Source organism: Parasteatoda tepidariorum, chromosome 3, assembly GCF_043381705.1.
Source record: "Parasteatoda tepidariorum isolate YZ-2023 chromosome 3, CAS_Ptep_4.0, whole genome shotgun sequence".
Lineage (NCBI taxonomy): Eukaryota > Metazoa > Arthropoda > Arachnida > Araneae > Theridiidae > Parasteatoda > Parasteatoda tepidariorum.
This window is the reverse complement of record NC_092206.1, coordinates 94,216,239-94,239,973: the sequence shown is the minus strand read 5'-3', so window position 1 is coordinate 94,239,973 and position 23,735 is coordinate 94,216,239. Positions and strand designations below refer to the sequence as shown.

The window sequence follows — 23,735 nt, the reverse complement described above, 5'->3', positions numbered from 1 at the left end:
CAGAATGTATATATATATAAACGAAGTAAATTTAAATATTAAGAGAAAAAAAGTAATTCCTCTTAGGATAATATAGTAATATAGTAAAAGACCATTAACAGTTCTATTACTAAGTGAAAAAAAATTACTTTAAATTCAAATTTTACTTTAAATTTGACTTTTAAATTTTTTATTTATTTTTTTTAATAAAATTTGAAAAAAATTCTAATTAAAAAATTTTACAGACATTTATTAATGATAACAGGTGAATTATATCACTCAACCTTTCAAAATTACTATTAACTTTCGAGATGAGTAAAGTAAATCATTGCCACAACAGCTAATTGGTATCCAGGAAATCATTGAAGTTAAAGTTCCACAATTTCGTGACATACAGTATGATGATGTCAATGTGGTCAGCATTGCCCACCGACTGCTTTTACTTCTTAGGCAAACTAGTATCCCACGATCTGAAACTGGGTGGGTTGCAAGCCATCTCCGGGAATCAAACCCCAGTTTTTGCTATGATAGCTTATGATGTTGATTATTTTTCCAGTATGCAGGGAGATGTTTCTTATGATTATTAATTGATTAGGAAAGTTTCGTCTTTTAATTTTCTACACGCTAGTTTTCATAAAGGAACTGAAATATTTATTGCCTGAAAATTAACATCAAATGTGAAAAAAAGGAAACAATTTGAAGTTTCTGTATTGAAGGAAAAGATCAAAATGACAGTCTGTAAGAAAAATTATAAGATCACTGTTGTTTTTGTGATTTTCATTATAAATAATATAATTTTTCCAAAATTGAATTAAGGTGATTAAAATGAATAAAAAAAATACATGCATATAATAAGCACATTTAACTATGGATATCTTGTCAACAAGTTCAAAATTTCCCCCCTGAAATATCTATTTCAAAATTCTAAGACCGGCAATTAAAATGAACTTTTTCACAAAATTAAAAAGAGGCTGTGAAACCATTTTTCTGAATATTTTCATAGAAGTGATTTTTAATTGACTCAATCAAGTTTTTAAGCTAAGTTTTAGGAATTTTGCACCATTCATCCATGATAGCTTCTTCCATGCTCTATATAGAATCATATTGGAGGTTATTTGCATACACTTGTCTAACCAAATAGCTCCATAAGTTTTCTGCAGAATTAAGATCAGGATTACGGCTTGGGCTGCTTAGGAACTCGGTTTTTTCTTTCTTTAACCAATTTTTAGTTGATAGGAATGCATGGTATGATACCATTGATTCCTGAAACTTACAGTCTGTCCTTCCTAGCAAGTAAGATGTTGACCGAAAAGTATAAGGAGTTGCTAAAGTAGCTGTCGATCACAGCTAGAGTCCATTTTTTCAGGTCGCAATTACGATCATACGAAAAGGCTCCACAGACCATATACCAAGCCACCCACTTATCTGCCTATAGAAGAAATCACGAGGTTCTGTTCCCAAAACATGCCAGTGGTGATTATTACTTTCCAGGCCATCCAAATTGAATTTCTTTTCATCGGACAAGAAACATTTTTCGACATAGCAACCCTGGTTATGATCTCCTTTGTCCACTTCAGTCTCTATGATGATCAGTCTTTATGATGATTTAACAGTCTAGGCTTTCTTTTTAATTTTCGAAGAATAACATTTGAATTCGATCTCTAAGTGCGCCAGACAGTTGCGTGGGGGATCGTTTTACTTGTTTGTTGAGTTATTTTGAGACTAGAAAAGTTCTGTCTCGTTGCAAATTTGAAAATGTATCCATTTTCCCAAACTCATAATTTATGCTTCCTGCCAGATCTTCTATATTTTTCATAAGTACTTCTTTTGGTTGAAACATTATGAGCAGAAGTTTTAGAACGTTTAATTAGCTTACATATTTCCCGTTCCGACTTTCCAGAGCCTTTAAGAAACCAAATTTTTCAAACTTCTAGCTCAGACCGTTTCTTTTTTTCGAGAATCATTGCGAATTTTTATATGAAAACAAATGAATTAAATTCCAATTTTCTTTTTATTTATCATTTGTGTTTTCTGCGATTCAAAGTTACCCTTTACATACGATTTGCAAGGAAAAAATGAAGAAGAATTTGAAAACTTAACCAATTTTGTAGAAAGAAATAGATGAAACCCTTAAATTTTAAAGAATCGTTTGCTGAGTGAAACTAACAAAATTTTTTATCCTTCATTTTTTTATTTATTTGATAAAATATAGCTTATTTTAGTTGCTTCACTATTTTAACACTGTTGATTTTATGCAGTGTACCGTAAAAATGAGTAATATTTGCGATAGTCTTATAATTTCGTAGCACACTGTAATATATTACTAGCTGTTAGCTGCCTCTATTGTAATTTTGATTACAGTGCAACTGGTTACTGTAAAAATCACCTCTCCCATTTCTGCTTCAAATTAGGTCATAAATACTTGTGTGCAACAGTGAACAAAGAAAGTATATTTAAATTTTCATACAACAGTATTTCATTTGTAAAAATTTTTTTTACACGTACAGAAACGTTTTATTATGTAAATAAAGAATTCGATTACCGATAAGAAGGCATGTATGAGATCTGCTTTGACCGAGCTCAGAGGCCTGTCTTTGACCAATATCACGTGGGTTTCATCTCTTTCGTTGGTCATCAGGCTTCCAAACCACGATCGCTTCGTTAATCTGTAAAAAGTGAGTCAACATTATTGGGATAAATATACCGATAGCAAATATTGGGGATAAAAAGAGAGAAATTTTTCTTACTCAGGTGAGGAATCTGGAGTCAGACTCACTTCATCTGAAGCGGAAGGCGCTGTGATGCAAAAAAAAGGAGTTATAATTAATAAATACCTTTTATTAGAGTTCTTAGTTACTAGCTAAAATTATAATATGATGTAAAATAACATATTTTATTTTTTTTACAAGAGTCGAGTTTTTGTGAAACTTCCTTTTTTGGAGCTTTTAAAAGAATAAAAAAATACTAATTGTAAAAAATTAATTTACTACTTTCAATGACCAGTTCGACCATGATCTTTAAAAATGAACAGCCTTGAATAACTTTTGATCTAATAATAATTGGATCTTCACGCACTAGAAATCAATCTTAATGGTTCGATAGGGGGACTTCAAATATACTAAATAATTAATTCAGTCGATATTTTAAGTTACGAAATTAGACATAAAAACGTACTTTTTCTGAATAAACTTTCATTTTTTTTGGGTGGTAATTTTGAATTTTTAACCCTCAAAATAAAGGGGATTTTTCCGCAATCTGAGAATTATGGTCTCAACAGTTAGGTCAGGAGAGCGGTACAAAGTTTGGATCCTTTAATGTTAAGTTTACTTTTTGCTTATTTCATCATAGCTCAAAATTTTTGTTAAAGGAATCGAAACATTTTAGAACATAATTAAAAAATTCATTTATTCAACTATAATTCCAAATACATTTTTGAAATCACCTCTGTGAACCATTCAGATTGAGTCCTTGTTCATGAAAATCTGATCATTAGATTAAAAAGTATTCAGAATGATTATTTTTTTTTGCGCATTGAACATAATATTATAGCTGTTTTTAAAGCACAAATACCTTTCGACATAATTGCCATGAAGTTTTAAACATTTGCTACATATCAGTAAACGAGGTTTCTAATCTTCCCTTCGAAAAACTTTGCTTTTAGTGATGTCTTTAAGTCTGAACGTTATTTTGAAGCTCCTTACTGATTTTATTTTATTTTATAACTGGCGTTGAATACTGCCGTGCAGTTGTAAAAACCAATGTAAGTGCATTACGATAGATTCCGAGAAAAGTAGCTTGACAACTTTTTTCTTTTTATTGCTAATGATATGAACGCTAAAATAGAATTTCAGATAACTGACAAAACAAAATTTATTTTTGAAAAAAAAGGCAACATGTTTATCATACAGGGAGGTCAGATCTATATAAATCTCAATTTTGAATTTTTTGCTGCTTACGTTGATTTTTCTTTTGCACTGCAGAATAGCCAACCCATTTCCACCAGCACTCAAGAAATCTAGACTAATATGGCTTCCGTGGTTGAGCATGTTTGTCTAATTCCACTCATTTCCAGTTCTACAATGGATTGATAGCAAGACACGGTTGCCAGTAGATCACCGAAGTCAAGCATTACTGACTGCGGTCAGAGAACGGGTAGTGATCATTTTGTTTAGACTACGAAAGGGCGGAGGGGGCATGGAATCGGTCATCTTTAAACTGTTATACCGTGAAATGTTCGATTTCATGGACAGGACGTCGGACCACCAAAGTGGGGAGGGGGGTCTTCCCCTCTGTAGAAGAGTAAAACTGTGATGGCATGTTTTCGAATTATCTTCAGGGAAGTTTCCCAGACCTTCGCCAACAGCCCATTTGTGCAGCTCCGTTATGACGTAAGTAAAGTATTACTACTACTCTGCTCATTTCCCAACGAATGGAAGCAATTGAACATTCTGAAACTAAACATTCTTTAAAATACAAAGGCTGAATTCTCTGAAGTTCTAGAATTTATTCTCTTGTTTTAAATCTCCAAGACTTTTTTTCTTCTTTATATGTCTTCTTTATATATATGAATTATACATTTCTCCGGATGCCTCCTGCTGACGGGGGCGGGACGGCGTTAAGCTTTGATATGAATTATACATATATAATATATGTTATATATATATTATATATGTATAATTCCTCTACATTCTTTCTCTGAGGGTACTGAAACGGAGATGGATCGTGATTCTGGTTCAGGTCAAAATTACGATTTGCTGATGGATGGTGTGTGAATGTGCCCTTCCTGTAAAACGTTTGTTTATCCAAATTTTTGGACAATTAGACTTACTTTGCATTTTTCTCCTATGGAATCGAGGACTGCCGAGGAAGCTGCTTTTAATTGTATTGAGCCTAGATTTCCAGTATGGTTGGTTCATTCCCGGGGAACCCGGAGGAGTGTTGAGAGGGCTCTCCTCCGGAGTACCCCGGGGAGTGGGTTTTGGAGAAGTGAGTGGAGAGACCGCAGGACTCGTTACATGAAGGCTGCTGGACATGCTGCTCCTTCGGCTCCGTCTGCAATAAACAAAAGAAACAATGTATTTGTATGGGTTGTATATCAATGGATGTATATCAATGTTTTTAAATTTCTTACCCATAGGGATATCTTCTGGGCGTCAGAGGAGAACCTTCACTTAGCATATCGAAACTGTACCTGCAACGGTCACTACAATTTCAATTGGAAGAATTCTTTTGTAAAAATATCCAGCAAATACAAACAAATTTACATTTTTGAATAACTGATAAAATATGTATAGAAAGCAAAAAGGGGAGCACCTTGAATGGCTTCTGATCTAGTGATCCTCGCATACTAGAACTCTTTCTTGATGGTTTAAAGAGGTCAAATAGGCTGACTAATTATTGCGGGCTATAGTTTAAGTTAAGAAACCAGGTACAAAACGTTCTTTCTCTGAATAAACATACCAACTGACCCTAAAATATTTGGTCGGAGGGGGTGGGGTCAGCCGCAATCTGGGAAATATGATTCTAATAATTTTGGCGAGGAGAGCGGTCGAAAGTTTGGAGCCCTTAATGCTAATTATACATTTTACGTACTTCGTCATATTTCAAGCATTTTTTAAGTGAATCAAAAAAACCTTTGCCCATGATTATAAATTCAATGCAAAAAATTTCAAAGATAATTCCATGCAAAAGATTATTTTTAATAAATATTTAATAGTTTTTATTATTTCATTGATCACAGTCAAAACTTTTTTTTAACTGTAAGGTATAGAAGTTTGCACATAATATTTAAGAATATAATTAGATCAGAAATAGTTCAAGGTGCTCCGTTTCTTTTTCCTACAGTACAATGAACTACATAGTATGGATTTACAAAATACATGATGCATCAAATTATTGCAATATATTGAAATATCAAATTATTGTAATATATTGATATATATCTCAACCATTAAGCTAGTTTCATCAAAATAATTTTATTGACTGAGAGCAGGCAATGTATACGAGTTATTCGCAAATTCTTAAAAAGAAAAAAAATCGTTTTAGAGGATGGTAAAGGAGACTAAAAAAAAAAGAAAAAAGGACGAAGAATTTTCTTTCTTTTGTTAAACGCGTGCTTGAAAAAAAAACTGTTTTAAACGCCTTTAGTTAGCTTAGATTACAGCATTTAATACTACATGGAAGTTAGGTCGTCATATGTTTGCTAGAATTTAATAATTCACGCAATCAATAGTGAATCCCCCTCCAATCAGTTTTAGATAGAAATATAGAAATTAGGTTTTTAATTTATTGAAATTTATAACTTCCGGTGCTTTCTTTTAGCATTTTTTCAGTCCAGAAGTACTTTTTCAATAGCCTATATGTATATCATTGAAATATCTTATATTATATATATATAAAAAAAGAAGGAAAAAAAAGAAGACAAAATATTTTCATGGCATTCAAAGGTTGTTAATTGTTAAATTCAATCAATAATATTTCAAGGCTAAACCATGTTGAATAGGTTAACCAACACAGCTTACAGTTTCAAATTTGCAACATAAAAAGTGGTTAATTTTAGTTTTCTTGCACACCAAATTATTTTACACAGAAAGATAAATTGATATAAAAATATTTTGAATCTATTTGCATAATTTTATTTGAATAATATAAAATAAAAAATCAGATAAAAAAAAAGCAGAACGTTAAGCTTTTTTGTGATATAAGTTTTGAGTTAGAGGGTTTAATTAATTATTGTGAAACGATTTAAAGAAAAAAAATGTTCTTTGTGTCTGCCATAAAAATATTAAGATCTGCATTTTACTAAACATAGTAGATAAACTAAACCGATTGAAAGTAAAACGAGATGTAGTGTGAGAATTTTTGCGACCAGTAGATGCTTTTTTGTTTTATTTAAAATATTTAAAAAATGTTAAGAAATTACTGAAAACATTGAACGTAGCTTAAGTGTTCTAGTTCATCTATTTGTAAAACAGTGCCAACAAATATTTTCAAATTTTGTTGGCAGTGTTTTTTACTGCGAAGGGATTTAAGTTTCTTAAAGTGATGTATGTAGGGAACTCACCTAGATCCAGACCTGCCGTTTATCTGGCAGGTATCCACTCTTTTTCTAGGAGGATCTGGGGGAACGGGACAGGGAAGAGATGTGGAGAAAGCTGCCATTCAGGAGAAAGAAATAATTTGTTTACGTAAATAATAGATAAAATAAAATACTAAAAAAACTACAATAAATCATCTACTTTTTTAGTAAATACGAGAGAAAATAAGAGTTCATGGCGATTTATTACCTGATTCGGACCTGTTCCTTATGATGACTTCTGTTTCGTCTTCATAAGCAGGTTTCCGCCGCTTTCTGTCTAACAATAGGAAATAAACTACTTTCTCTGTATTATGCCTGCAAGTATTTAAAAAAAGGCAATATATATGTTACTAGTTACAAATTAGTTATAGATTGTTTCAAACTTACAGTTTTCAAACTTATTCCCACTTTAACAGTTCAAAATTTAAAGAAAACGTAAAAAACATTTTGCAATAAAAACTTGGGCTTAAATTAAGTCTACCTTAATTATGTGACAAGTAAACGATAAAAATATTTTTATGTTTTTTTTTTTAAAAAAAGTGTGTTAAAATTTCGTGAAGGTGTTTTATATAATTGATTTTTTTTTGGACGAATCAAAACCAATGCACTTTTATAATCATTTCTTTCATAAAAAAACCCACTATGAATAATTGTATTATTCCCCAGCGACCGTAACTAAGTCTTTCTAGCCCGTCAGGGGCCTTTTTTGGGAGGCGAAAACGTGAAACTTTTTCACTGACTGGAAACTGTAGCATCTTTGGTGAGAAACAAAACCGAAAGTATCAAAGTCATGCCCTGCAGATTTGATCAGAAATTCTCCTTGATAAAAAACGCTTTCCAAATCAGTTGAATAGATTTCAACCCTATAGTAAATTGACGAGAAAGAAGAAAAATCACATATCCCTGCTCAGATCGAGATTTTTACCACCTACAGTAAGGAATCTCTCATAAGAACTGTGATAAATAGTAATAAAAGAGATGCCTCTGCCTTACTTGACAACTAATTTAAACCAATCAAATGATTTAAGATCAAATGCACCCCTATCTGTTCTGAAAAAATAAAAACAGATGAAAGATGGGAGTTTAAATAAACACTTTCCGTTTTCAAATAAAAAATTGCATTTTTTCTTTCTATTTGATCACGAAAAGCATCAAGGACAGTAAGTGGAGCCGCAATGGCTCAGAGATTAGAGTGCTCTACTCCCAATGAGGTGAACCGGGTTCGAATCCCAGCAAATGGCTGGTCGGTACGAATCCTCATCCAGCTTGCATCGACCACAGTGCTGGCGTAAACTATCCTCAGTGGTAAGCGGTTCGTGGATAAGAGTTGCGGCCAGGTTAATCGCGGGAGGTTTTTGCCGTTTTTCTCTCCATGTAATGCAAATGCGGGTTAGTTCCATCAAAAATGAAGGCAAATTTCACCCAATACTTGATCCAGGAGTTTCCTTGTCTTCTGGATTGGGTTCAAAATTACAAGGCTACGGAGTTGAACATTGGTATTACTGAACTTAAAATTGGGTCATCTGTTCAATGAGGGTTATAAAATGAAATAAAATATAAGATGGAGCACAATGACAAAAAAAAAGATAAATATCATCAATAGATCTTTAAGGATGGGGAAATTTAATTTTAGTTTATTTAGTTAGAAAACGACTTTAAACTCTAGAGTATTCAAAATCTTATCAATTTTGGGATAGATTTTCGGACAATGAGGTAAAACAATCAAATTGTAAAATTTCGAGTCTCTAGATGTGTTGCATTGCGCAATTCATTTTCTATAAATTGAATCAAGAAAGAAATCCATAGTCAATAGCCATATTTTTAAGGTAAGTGAGCTCCTTATTGTGGAAATAACTTGTAACAAGTTTTAGGAGCACAGTAAATACTTGTTCGTAGGACAGCTATATTTAAGTCGAGAACAAAGGATAAAATATGAGGAGAGAGTGAAATCGCAAACAATAAACAGTAGTGAGAAATTCATTGCTATTACGAGTGAGCAGAACGTCTAAGAAAGTTAAGAATTTGTTATTTTCTTGTTCAAATATCAATCGAATGCAAAGATCTATAGAATTCATATTACTGAGAACATAATCAATGTGAAACAATCGTCAACATATCGTCTATAAAGAAGGAACTTAAGTAAATAAATAAGTTTCACTTTCAAATAGGGCATATACAGGCCATTTAAGAAAGGACTGAAAGGATTACACTTAGATAAGTCACCAATCATTCAATAAAATTTACCATAAAATGTGAAAGTAGAGTGCTCTAAACAAATATGAATAAGGTGTGATCCGCCAATTTCAATCTGGCAATCAACAGAGTAGGCAATTTAAGCTTACGCAGGCAATTAAAATTAACAAAGCAGGCTTTTTATTATCTTGTTCAAGCTCGTTCCGCCGCTTTGCACATGCACTGCTTACTTCTGTTATGCCCTTTGGTGTTTAGACATTGCGGATAATTCTTGTTTAGAGAACATGAACCTAAGCTATATATAGTATGTCCATTTCTGTTTTTTTTTAATTTGTGTTTCATCCACGTTTTATTTCAATTTAGTCTACGTAGTAGAAAGTACACCTTATCCTCCTTTTGGAAACCTTGAGGGAATCATGAAGTTTCAAATGCTGAAAAAAATGTTTTTCAGAATATCAAAATGCAAACGAATTATTGCATAATAGCTCCCTCACTGCGCAATCCTGCCCTAATTTTTCGGCATTTTAATGTTTGAATTTTGTTTTCAGCATTTAAAAATTTAAGGTTTACCTGAACTTATTTTATCTTTTCTTTAAATTATTTGTGAAGGTGAAAGGGAATTTGTCTCGCACAGTTTTTCCCACCAGTATAGCGTCCTCTTAAGACGCTTTCAGGAACTAAATAATACGAAGAAACTTTAACAAAAAGATGGCAAGCAGCCGATTCACACCTCAGCAACGCAAAATAAAAATATCCTTAGTGGTTGGTAGACAGATCAAGGGTTAGAGTCCCTTCGTAGTCAGGCTAACCGTGGGAGGTTTTAGTAGTTTTCCTCGAAGCACAACGCACATGTGGGTTGGTTCCATCAAAAATTTTCTCCAAGAAGGTGAATTTCGCCCAATGCATGATCTAGGAGTTCCCTTGTCTTCTGGATTGGGTTCACATTTACATGGTTATGGGGTTGAACATTGAGTAAACTCAAAATTGGGTCAGCAGCTTAATGCTGGTGATTAAATAAACAGGGGACAAATGAATCTTTTATAATAATAGCGTAAGCTAACAAAATACGATACACACATTATACGAATCACACAATTGAGCTACAAAAAAAAGTAAAAAACAAAATGACTTACGCTGTATTTAATAATTCTTGAATTAATTTTTCTCTATCTTTAAAACAACCTAGTGATGTCATACTTGCTAACACGTCTGGATCTAAATCATCAACAGTTGGAATGATATGAGTCTGCAAAAGAAAAAAAAAGCATGAGAAAAATAAATCTAAAATTATTCTACAGAAAATGATCAATTTTTTAAAAAGTAAATGAGCAATAAACTAAAAAAACTGTCATAGACACAAGAATTCTAACACTAATTTTAACATATTACTGTCAAGCATTTTGCTGAAGAAGCAAATGATATTTTTTAAAAGTGCGTATTTAAAGAACACACACTAACTTATTAAGAATAATTTGTATGATCCGTAAGTTTATGTAAGTAAGCTGATAACGTATGTATGCGTATGTTTGATGTATGCGTATAAACTGACGAGTAAAGTAAGCTATATTATAGTTTTCAAAAAAGAAATGTTCATAAACATTGATAATAGTTATCAGAGAAGCATAATTTTTCATTCTAGAATTCGATGATTTTATATTGAATTGAAAAATTCGATGAGAAGTAAATAGTATAATTTTTAATAAATGCATATCATTTTCATAATTTATTCAATGTAGTGTTATTGGAAGAAATATTTTTTAAAAACAATTTGCTCGTCTTTTTTTTTATTGTTGTTTTACTTTAATTTCATCAAACTAGCTAAAATATCAAATAAACTATGTTTGTTGTTTGGATTTTAATATATTGACAGGTTTCAAAAATCATTACTAGTTTAAAGAATTAAAACCCTCGGAAGTTACGTGAGCCTTCTTCGAAAGTATAGGATACCGTTTGAGGATTTGAGAATTGCTGACCTTGATAGTCAGGGTCGAACAAATTTTTCCAATTCCTGCAAACATTTTCTTTCAGTCCACCTTCTCGACTCCGTCTCTAACTCCAAAGCATTGTTTGTTTACTCATGTTTTTTCTATATTGTATTATTTTGACTTTAGAAATTCTGTCTTGTCCTGTTTACATGCGTATTCATCCGATTTCGTTCCATTTCTACTGGTTGAAATTCGCAATTAAAGTGGAAAACTTGGAATTTTAACTCACCTGAACAGCTTCTTTCATTGGAAGCTCTAATTCAAGTTCAGTTTTACTTCCCCTGTGAGGAATATTAAACATTTAATAGTTACAAACACACCAAATAGACACAAAATTTGATATAATTTGTACATTCTCTTTAGGAAAAAGATTCCTAGAAATTTTATATTAAAATGGCATTTTGAATAAAACAGTATCAATGAGTTTTACAAAAATATTAGTTATTTATTATCAAGAATTAACTTAAAGTCTAAAGTTTAAATTGAAAATTCTAGAAAAAAAATCTGAAACATCTCGAAATTCCGTTTTGAAACGACGAATTATTATAAAAAAAGCAAAGCTACACCAAAATAATATTCCTTCAGTATCAATAAGTAAAGCATAAAGGTTAAAGTTCATTTGCAAAACATTATTGAGGCTACAATTTTAAAAAACAGTCTATATTTATGGTTAACTAGATAAATGTTCTATCTTCGCGCGAGAAAAAATGTGAATAATCAAATCGGAATTAATTAACCCTAACATATACCTAATCATATACATAATAGACATATACTTAAAAAATTAAGAAATTTTTTAAAATGATTCCAAATTTTTTATTTATTATTAAAGGTACTAGGCTTGCCTTTTATGGTGAATTTACGTCATTCGATTAGAAGTTCATAGCATCAAAATAAAAATGAACTGTGTTCGGTATCGTTTTGCTTGATGCTACTGCTCCCGCCTAACTAAATTACTTTCATTAAATTAATTTACTCAAAATTTACCACCCATCCCTTTCATCATAAAAAATCTATTTCCATGGTGCCTATAATTGTTATCTCTATGCCTATATTAGTGTATTCAGTACCTATTAAAACAGTATCAATACAACACTGTTTCTTATAGGTAGTCCGCTCAGTCCACTATGAAGGTAAACCAGTTTACGAAAAGAGAAATTTAATAAAAAATCTAGTAATAATAAGAAGGTGGTAGCAAATATACATCTAAAAATTTGTTTGATTTATGAACATTATTGGTTTGTCTAATTTACTTGTCAACCACTACAGATTNTCATAAAAAATCTATTTCCATGGTGCCTATAATTGTTATCTCTATGCCTATATTAGTGTATTCAGTACCTATTAAAACAGTATCAATACAACGCTTCCTATAAATTAAAGCCTCCACACTGTTTCTTATAGGTAATCCGCTCAATCCACTATGAAGGTAAACCAGTTTACGAAAAGAGAAATTTAATAAAAAATCTAGTAATAATAAGAAGGTGGTAGCAAATATGCATCTAAAAATTTGTTTGATTTATGAACATTATTGGTTTGTTTTAATTACTTGTCAACCACTACAGATTCTATTCTCAAATATAGAAGATAAATTTCTCTTAATTACTTTTAAAATAGATTTTGGATTCATGCGCACAACTGGTTCACTTTTTAAACAGTCTGCGCAGACTACTTATAAAATATCGTGTGGAGGCATTCAGATGTAGGAGGTGGTAATTAATACCATTAGCAATTGTTACTAAAATTAGTTACGGATCATTAGAGTCTAAGATGATTTTTTTACGGTTCCCTGAAACGAATAAGTATCTTTTGCCCATCGATTTCGCTTTCTAATGCAAAACTTATTATTTTTTTATTTTAGTTAATATCTTTACAAAAATTAATTAAGCATCATTGACATAACGTTTACTCTATAAGAATAAATAACTTTTCTCCATTAATTTTTCTACTTAATTTAATTACTTTTTTAATTTCAATTATCATTGTTTTTAGATTTTTTAGTTTTACAGAAACATGTTTTATAAGCATCCTCAGTCTTCATTTAGGAGTTTCTTCAGAAATCTTTTTTTAAAATTTTAAATATGTACAGATTGCCTGTAGACATTTTCATAATCATTTTAACAGTTTCAATTTACCTTTTAAATATCTTCAGACATTTAACAGACATTATGATTTAGAGAACGAAAGTGAAATTTATCTTAAAATATTCCTCAGATTAAACAGGACTTAAACTTTAAAAAATAATTTTTATACATCGGAATAGATGCTAATTTTCTCATATTTGACTCCCTCGGACAAAAATACAGTTATAATTAACATGAGTGGAAATATTAAATTTTTTTAAAAATTAGAATGAGATAAAACTGACGAAACTAAAATTATATTACTTTCTACGATATTGAAAAATACATATATGATTTGGCTCGTTAAACATAACAAAAAACAAAGTATAAAAATTAAAGTGAAATGTAATACAGTTTTGAACATATATGTGCATGCATATGTTTCTCAAAAAAATAAATAAATAAAATAAAGAACAAAATAAGTAAACTATGAAAATATGTTGTGCGTTTGCTAATTTCTCAAGCCTTCCAAAAATATTAATTTTGAAGGTATCTGTTCAATTCTACTTTTTAAGTACAAATCTTACAAAACATTTCAAAAATTCTTTATATAGATTTTCTGAAAAAAATAAAATCTTAATGAATTTGATGTACCTTTTAAGCCTAATTTTGCAAAATATTATGGAATTCATCTTGAAGGTTTTAAATCTTAATTTAATTCTGATTAGTTTTCTTAATTATGATTCTAATTTTTGAATTCGTTCGTTTAGGGATCTATAAGATTTTTCCAATAATCTTAAAGATTAAATTGAAATCATCACATTAAATTAAGAAAAATTTTAACATTAATAAATGTGCAATAAAAAAAATAACATTATAAAACCACTTTGTTCCATGCATCTGCGTACTTTAGGAGAAAAGGCAAATCTGTCAGTCATAACGGGGGTTCGAATCCCAGCTGTGACGTCATAATATTTCCTCCATTTCCTTATGACAAAAAGAATCTGTTAAATATCTTTGTTATTTGGCCCACGTAACACTATATTTTAAATCAAAATTAATATCCAGATTATATAATCTTTCTTTTCTGATAATCGTTAAACAGCCGACCCGATTTTGGGTTTACGACTACTAATGTTCAACTCCATAGCCTTGCAATTTTGAACCCAATACAGAAGAGAAGAGAGGACCTGGATCAAGTATTAGGGGAAAATTATCTTCGCGAAGGACTTTTCGCTGAACTAATCCACATAGAAGGGAAAACCACGAAAACCCTCCACGATTAGACTGACGGCAAGGGGACTCTAACCCATGATCCGCCTACCACTGAAGACAATTTACTTTAGCATCGTGGTCAGTGCAAGTCGGATGCGGAATTCGTATCGACCAGCGATTGCTCGGATTTGAACCTGATTAACCTCATAGGAAGGCGAACGCTCTATCCCCTGGGCAATCGTGGCTCCAGGTTATATTTAGAAATTCTTTACTAAGTTGTCTTAAAATTTCTTTCAGACTATATTCCTAATAAATTCTTAGGAACATAGATTTAAGAAGTGGCCGAATATATTGATATTCTCACAATTCATTTTTTAAAAAAAATATTGATATTTTTTTTAGTGAGAATAACTATGAACAAAATAAACACATGGTTTCGGATGTTTAGAAATACCAATTATTTTTTAGTTTACTTGATGTAAGGTAGAAAAATAATTCCATATTAATAAAAAAAAAAAAGGGAAAAACTATTTTCTTTTTGATTGAATGAAATTGTAAGACAGCAAACATCACTGATGTTCCCTTTTAAATATTTGAAAAAAAAAATAACAATTTTCTTTCTCCAGTTTAATTTAACAATCTTTAATAATAAGCCTTTAAGAAAAACTTATTCTCCAAACGTCTCTCCCGAAGGGCCGGGACTGATCTTTCATGCACTGTTCAAATTTAAGGACGCTTACACAAATGATTCTAGAGTTATAAAAAAGACACACACAAACAAATTTTGCCTTTTGTTGTTGTTGTTGTCATAGGCCATTAAGGCAAAGGATATGATTGTTCTTGTTTTTCAGTGTTGCCATCTATGGCCAAGAATTCAACTTCTGCCGCACCCATACGTCACACCGGTTTTATAGGGTGGGTCCATTCATACATTCATTTATTCATCCACAAATCGTTAGTTTGACCGGAATCAGAGAACTATCAATCTCCAATTCAGTATCACCAGAGGTATTGTTTGTTACTGGTACGCGGAGGTCTTTGTGACCCAACAGATTTAACGTGCATCAGTCACCATTTACTACACGAGGAGTCTTCGGCCAATTGGATTCAAACTCACGTTCTCACGAACGGGAGTCCAGCGCCCTGCCGGCCACCAGGCCACCCCGGTCAATTCTTCTTTTTATTGTAGAATATGGAGACTATAGACTCGTTCTTCGTACGAGATATGGTATTTTTCTTGTGAAATTAAGTTACTGTTCATTCGAATTTATTAGTATCTCTGATTTGTGTTCCTCAAACCGCAAGATTCAGGATTAAATCGTTGTATTTGATAATCAGATCATTATATTGTCGTAAAGAGTAAGTTACAGAATGTTGCACAGAAAAAAAGTAACTTCGAATCGTTTTTATGTAAATCTAATTGTTCGAACAAAATTCTTTCAGAATTTTGAATTTTTTCTTTTTTGCACCCCGTTTAGGGAACTTTAAAACATAGAAATTGAAATACTTACGCTATTACCCAAGGATGCCTCGTTACCTCAGCTAACTGCAAAAATAAATAAATCATAAGAATATATTTTGATTATTCGACCAATTTACTGCAAGTATAAAACTACAAAGTAACAAGTTATGGTTTTAAACATATTTTGACAAACGTTAATCTATAAAGATTACTGTTGGTTTAAAAGAATAATTCTTCTACATTACGTCGATCCTAAAGAAAAATTCAAATTACCTCAATTAAAATTGCTAGATAAGAAATATTTTCTAAAAAATAAACTGTACTTAATCTTACAAATTATGTTTACAAAAGTAATAGAAATGTCTATTTTGAAGTAAAAGTTTAAAAGAGAAATCTTTTAAGTACAACGAGATCGAAACAAGATATTTTGAAGATTTTATTGAAACCCTTATGCCATATATAAATATCAAATTTTTGTTAACCATTTTTTTTTCCTAAATCAGTAGTATTTTGAACCTTTAGCTTCGACTTATCAGTCAGAAATTAAACGTATGCTAATTTTAATAGTTCTTGCATTAATGTCAAACAAATTAGAGCAGATTAAGGGAAATACTTTTACATTTTCAATAAAATACTCCTCCTATTAGCAACTCCCGTGTTTGCTTTACATTTTTACATTTTTCAAAAAAGCAACGATCATTTTGTTAATGAAGTATATAAGTACTACATCTTTATGTAGGAGCATTTTGCTTGTATATTAACAGTTACAAATTGAATGATTACCTGGAAAAACTTGAAAGAAAATTAAATTGTAAAAAACGGAATGCAGGACACAATACTAAAAAAATGAAAGAAAAGTGATTTTACATGCTTATAATACCTGACGATGTCTAGTATTATTTTAACAATTCAAATAGGAAATCTCGCTTGAATTTCTCTTATTCTTATGTATTTTTTATAGCTTTAGAAATTTCAATAAAAATATTAAGATTTTAAACGTCTGGAATTATCTAATCTCTAATTATTTTTTCTTTATGTTGCTTTCAACATTAACTCACGACCGAAAACATGAAGTAAATATATCGAGAGAGAGAAATAAAATTTTCTGCAACAATGGATAAATAGTCATTACTTAAAGCAAAAAAGATAGAGAAAATTCACAATGAAAGAGCTTCAAATTTCTATAATTTTCGAACAAATAGGATTTTCGACGAAAACTTAAGTTCAAATACAAATGGCTCTCTTAGCACGTTGACAAACAACTGTGCAGTATCATACCTGCATACCACAGAGTGACCCGCATGGTTTTTTTCTAAATGATTAACAGTTCTCGAAGTAATTACTGAATGAGAAGTTTAATTTTGTTTCATTGTGCTCCCTGAGCATTTTTCTACATATAATTGTAATTTTAAATTAGGAATTGAACATTAAAAAAAATGCAACGCAAATTTGAAATTCGAAACCAGTGACGGTGGAACCGTTTAAGATTTTTTTTATTGTAGATAGGAGACGTAATCAAATCTTTATATTATTTGCAGAAGTAAAAAAAGTGTAACAGTAATATTTGACTTCGAAAATCAGTCAAAAGTCGGCCATGAGTCTTACCGTCATTCTTTTTTCTGGACAGACTTCGATCATTCCCCTAAGAAGATCCTGGCACTCTGGAGGAACAAAATGTGGTATATGGAACACCCCTCTCTTCACCTTCTCTAGGAGCTGCCTTAGGTTGTCGTCATCAAAAGGAAGAGCACCCTGAAAACAACAAATGATGTAACGCAAAATGAAGAGAAAAAATTCAATGGAAAATCATTATTAAGTTAGAATAGTGAACAGTTTCCGAAAATGTTGGAAATTCAAACTATCCAGAAAATTAGACATAGACCCAATGGTTTCTCACAGAAATCGGATTATTATTGGAAGTCAGACTAAAAGTGAGTTGCATTTTTTCTGAAAATCGGATGATTCGAACAGATCATTTTGTCATTGGAATATCTAATAATTTTTTAATGAGAAAAACATTTAAATGATAATTATTTACTTCATATACACTATGTGGTTAAAAGTATCCAAACATCTAATGGTACATATTTGGAAAGTCCTGAGGTACATGTTAATATGATGTTTGTACTCCTTTTTTTCAAACGAATAGAGTCTGCAAACGTCTGAGAGACGAGAAACTTTCCACTAGTTTTAGATTGATGGCCATAGGAATTAACTTCCATGCTTCCATGCTACATATTAATATATTGATTGTACTCTTTTTTTTTTTAATCGAAAAGAGCCTGCATACGTCTGAGAGACGAGAGACTTTTCACTAGTTTTAGAATGATGGCCATAGGAACTAACTTCCATGCTACACATTAATATATTGCTGTACTCATATTTTTTTAATCGAAAAGAGCCTGCATACGTCTGAGAGACGAGAAACTTTCCACTAGTTTTAGATTGATGGCCATAGGAATTAACTTCCATGATTCCGTCACAACTGAAACGAGAAGCTGGCAGTCAGGATGCTCGATTTGACTGTCTGCGTAAAATGCATTAGAATTCGTTCCACAGGTGTTCTAAGAGACTTATGTCAGTGCTCTAAGATGGCTAGTCCAGTTTCTTAACATTGATTTCGTAAAAACATGAATGCCCAAGGTTCGATGTGTGAACCACCAGGAACTTAGGGGGTCAGACCAAACAATGGAAGACACCCTCGCTCCACGATTATTTAGTGTTTAGATACTTTTGGTCAGGTAGTGTATCTCGTAGAGCCTGCATTTGATAAGAATTCGATTTTTCTTAGAATTCGAAGAACACTTTGTATTTCTTTAAAACAGGATGATTCGAGAATAACAAGGGTTCTAACTTACACCTCTTTTATGATAAACACATACGATCAATCTGATTTTTGCGGAACCGAGATTGCTGGTTATCACAAATTTCTGTGTGATGGATTATTTTGAGTTAAATATTATCCACGATAAAAAAAAAAGTAATATGAAACTAACTTGAACTCGAATGAAATCTCTAATGACCAATTCTAGTTCCTCTGAAATTTTGAACCAGATCTTAACGAGCACAATTTCAGCTTTCCCGGGTAAAATAATAATACTAGAATTTAAAAACAAGAATGGGGTTCATTTTTATAGAAGAAGTGGCAATTAAAAATTTTTTTTTAAATTGCCATTTTTATATTCAGTCGCCGTGTGGTCGGTGGAGGCTGTTAATTTTATGCATACAATGGTAACGTGCATATTACACTTTAGCTTAACGTAAGCATAATCAATACTATTTCTAAGAAAAATAATAAATGCAAAACAAAGAAAATGAGATCATTAAACCTATGTTAACTAACGAAAAAGGTTTTGATATTTTAGTATACTTACAACTAATAGAGCATATAAAATAACACCACAACTCCACACATCTGCTCGCCTTCCATCATACTTTTCACCCTGATAATAAACAATGGATTTTAATTAACAATTTTACAAAAATTACCACCTAAAGCAATAAGAAATTATATAAAGCGTAAAGTGCGGCTTTGAGGAGAACTCCTTCAGACTGAAAGTATGGGGCTGTCTGCTGCTATGGTAACAAGCGAGAGCATATTTCTAATGGGGGTGAAATGGAACCATAAACTTTCCTCGTCATCATAGTACCCGCCACGATGCCAGACAGGTGTCTGGAGGAGTTCTCCTGAAAGCCGCACTATATATATAGATGCTAGTTTTTGATCTGTATGCTTCTGTTTATAATGGGTCCCGTAGTGGACATATCGTAAATACACGGTTCCCAATAGAACACCGAAGTCAAAGTCAAGCACTGTCTGCGGTCCATAAGAGGGTGAGGGACCCCTTTGATTAACATGCGTAGGAACCGAGGATGTGCGGTGTGGGTCCTCGTTAAACTGTTCTAACGCAAATTTCTCGACTTCGCATGCAGGTTGTCGGGCTGTCCCTTCTGCAGAGGATCAAAATTGTGATGGCATGGTTTTGGATCATCGTCAGTGATGTTTACCAGATCATCGCCGATAGCCCTTTGGGCAGCTGTAGTGTGACGTAAATAAAGTACCTACTTGCCTTTTATAATGGTTTCCCAAATAAGTACTTATTTATGATGGCATCAGAACTATATTAGCAAAAGAAGCTCCAACTTCGTTATAAGTAAGAGTCATAGTTATAAATGAAGTTGAGAATGGAGAAAAATTAGAAATACTGAATGAAGCTCACAGAAGACTGTATGTTACCAGTTTGGATGTAAGTATTTAATGTAAAGTCGTAATAAGATGAATGTTTCTAAAACAAAACAACGCACAATTTTTGTNCTTTGAAACTAACCGTAGTAAATCGAAAAATGAGATATTTGGGTCATTTTGTGTAAAAAAAAAATCACCCTTTCAGAGAAACAAAGTGTTATCTTCATAGTTCCATAAAAATAATTTAGAGAACAAATAAATCGTTATCGCATTGGCGCGATTAGCATTAGCGTGGAAAGTTAGAAATTGCTCTCCTGAAAAACTTGTTTTTTTGAGTTACCACGGTTTAGCTTTAAAGCGACGATATGAGCAATTCTACAAATAAACGCCAATTTTTATACTGAAATATAATATTATAGTATGAAATCTCTATAAATACATTTTAGAGAGTATAATAATATTATATTTATGTAAAAATCGTTTTATCTAAATAAATGTCTCAGATTTATCTGAGTATGTCAGAAAAAGTATGTCACATTTAAAGTATGTCACAAAGAAAAAATTTCATGTTCACGATTTTTTCCTGCCTTTTTAGGGTGTAAAAGAGAGGAAAATTCATGTAGAAATAGTGTGCTCCCCAAAAATTTTTTTAATTTTCTTTGGCCGCCTAATTGGCGTTTACTTGTAGAATTGCTCATATATCGTAGAATGTTTTCTGCTTATGGAGAACATTATCTAGTACTGAGATGATAAACTTGTGATACGGTTGCCATTAGGTAGCACAGGACATGTATTTCGGTGATGACAAAGTAGTTCAAATTAAATAAAAAAAATAAAGCAATAAGCTGCAATACAATCGGAAGTGGATTCAGAAACAAGAACGATTTCGGGTACCATGGTGATATTTTCTTAGGCGCGGGATCAGTTGTCGGTGTGTGTGTGTGGTGATATTTTCTAAAACGCGAGGGTGACTAGTGTCCCCTCAACCTTGGAAGTCCATGTCGTGAGAGAGACTGACTTTTTCGTGGGAAATATGTGATTGCGATGAGGTGCAAACAAAGAGCTCAAGCTAAACTATAAATTATGAAAAAATTAGAAATAAAGTAAATTTCTGGAATGTTACGAGTTGGTGATGAATTCTATGCAATCGAAAGTAAGAAATCGCCTTATTTCAATTTAAGGCAAGTTAATAAAAAACTGAAATATAAATACCCAATGTAATTCAGTGGTTTGAAATAAAAGCAGATACTCACAGATCAGTTTTTTAAAAGAAACACAACAGATGACTGACTGCACACCTTGAAATAAGAAACCATTTTTCACAATAGTCAGTGCATACATACATATTCCTCTTTATTCCGAATATTGGAGTGCAGGGCTTCTATCAAAGTTCTCCATCTCAATCTATTTGTGACCAAATATTTTGCCTCTCTCCATGTATTTCCTATTTTCAATTTATTAATAGTCGTCCTTCACGAAGCATTGTTAGGTCTTCCTCTTTTTTTATTTTCTTGAGGGTTCTCATCACAAACTTATTCTACTTTTACTGCTAAACTAATTAGAAAAGATTTTGGACGTGACTGTGAACAAATGGTGTTCATGTGAAGGAAGCATATGAATAGCGATTCTGTCCAAAAGATTGAGCAAACAAACACCACGATCTCTCCTGAATAAATTGCAGTTGTTGATCAAATAATAATTAAAAGAAATACAAGAGATACGACTCATAGAATCTGTGCAGTACTTAGTTAGACATGAGAAAAAGAATGGTGTCGTCATCTACTGCAACAGTTAAACTTTCTAAGTTGACCAACTCTGTGAAACTACAGATATTTATCCATTACAGCTTTTAATGGCATGTATTTTATAAGCTATAATTATGAGAGCCTAAGAAAATAGTTTTGAGAAATTTTGATCATTGAATGGATGAAAAATCATTTTACTTACCATGTACACTTCAGAAAAAAAATTATCTGTCCCAATTATTGAATTCATATGTATTGTAATTGAAGATTTTTCTTTCAATTAAATAAAACATAATCTTTAAAGCGTAAAGAATGCACATAATGTCTTAAAAATTTCATTTGCTTCAAAAACTATGACGATGGTAGTAAAAATTGATATGTATCGAGCACTCAAAACTTGATGTTTATTCTTAAATTCGACAGAATGAAGAAACAAAATAGATTTGCCTAACAAAAATGAAAAATGAGGCGAAACAAATCTGGAAAAACCACGGTGTCCAAAAGTGAAAAAATATGTGAAAACAAAACTGGGAAAATCTCATGGGTTGAGAGAGGCAAATTAGAGCAAAATGCATTTCCACGCTTTATAGAGGTGGTAAAAAACTTATGTGGTTAACAGGGAGCCGGTATTTATATGAATTAAACAAGATTCCAGGGCATCAAGATGAGATGATATGACACGGGGTGGAAGAAGAATTTTTGGCGCTGTGAACCTGTGAATGATGTGAAACTTGTGAAATTGACAACACTTTTAAATTGACCACCTGTCTAAATTGACCATTATTATTGAAATATGAAATTTTCCTACATAATAAAAGGGGGTAAAACTTCTTTAATTTGACCACTGTCTATCTAAAATTCCAAATTCGGATTCTGGCTCGGAAGGTCTCGGACCATTAAAACCCGACATCGTCACTAATGTACCTTATTCCTTATATCGAAATTTTTCAATATTTTGAGGAGTGTTTGTGATACTTACCCTTATGACTTCTGGGCATGCGTAGTGAGGAGAACCGCAGGAGGTTTCAAGCATTGAGCCATCCATCTGTAATGAAGCCATTCCAAAATCTGCTATCCGAATGTTATTCTTCTCGTCCAAAAGAAGATTCTCTGGTTTCAAATCCCGATGGCTGCAAATAATAATAACAAAACACTGGAAAAACAAAGGTATCATTGCTATTTTTTATTATCATATACTGAAAAAAAGGTTTACGAAGTTTTTGTTTGAACAAAAGTCGTTTGCTGTGAAAATTCCATCGTTTGCTGTGTATATGTTACCGTTAAAGTGCATAACTCCGTTATTTCATAAAATAACTAGATATTTCATGAAATAACTAGACAAGATAGTTAAAATACAGTATACTCTAGATATCTCGAACTTCGATATCTCGAAAACCTTGATATGTTTAAAAAATATTTTTTTCCCTTTCATTATATCTTCTTTTAATGTTAATTTGAATTCCTATGCCGAAGAGTTTCTTCTCAAAACCTTGTCATGTCGAATTTTTTTCGAAATAAAAAATGAATTTTTTCGGAAAATTTGGAATGTAAATTTATTGTAAACTAATTTTTTTCTATTTAATGCATTATTATTTAGGTCTTACCTTTAAAAATAAAACCTTTATTTTTAAGTTTGTATATTAAGTATTGTTGTCTTTTGACTTATAGTCAACTATCAATATTATTAGAAGGTTATTCTCATGTATCATGACTTTAATTTTTGGAGTAATATTTTAGAATGTATTTTTCTACTTTTTAGAACATATTTAGTTCCGAACTTGTTATCTCGAAGATTCACTATTTAGAATTTTTTTTAGCTTTCCTTCAAG

General features: G+C 31.8%; 1 protein-coding gene across 2 annotated transcripts in view; it reads right to left on the bottom strand.

Annotated features, from left to right (window-relative positions):
- The window catches only part of LOC107451732 (serine/threonine-protein kinase BRSK2-like), an 86,186-nt gene that overhangs the window by 4,242 nt on the left and 58,209 nt on the right, over positions 1-23,735 (bottom strand). Inside the window, exons 5-16 of one of the 2 annotated variants that reach the window (XM_071179018.1) lie at positions 22,886-23,036; positions 19,350-19,418; positions 17,581-17,727; positions 16,025-16,059; positions 11,465-11,516; positions 10,384-10,496; positions 7,266-7,372; positions 7,043-7,133; positions 5,111-5,182; positions 4,808-5,031; positions 2,727-2,775; positions 2,522-2,645 (exon numbers count right to left, since the gene is read on the bottom strand). In XM_071179018.1, the coding sequence (XP_071035119.1) occupies positions 2,522-2,645; positions 2,727-2,775; positions 4,808-5,031; positions 5,111-5,182; positions 7,043-7,133; positions 7,266-7,372; positions 10,384-10,496; positions 11,465-11,516; positions 16,025-16,059; positions 17,581-17,727; positions 19,350-19,418; positions 22,886-23,036 (1,234 nt within the window). The remainder of the gene's footprint in view (positions 1-2,521; positions 2,646-2,726; positions 2,776-4,807; positions 5,032-5,110; positions 5,183-7,042; positions 7,134-7,265; positions 7,373-10,383; positions 10,497-11,464; positions 11,517-16,024; positions 16,060-17,580; positions 17,728-19,349; positions 19,419-22,885; positions 23,037-23,735) is intronic. The other variant, XM_071179019.1, reaches the window with a different exon arrangement.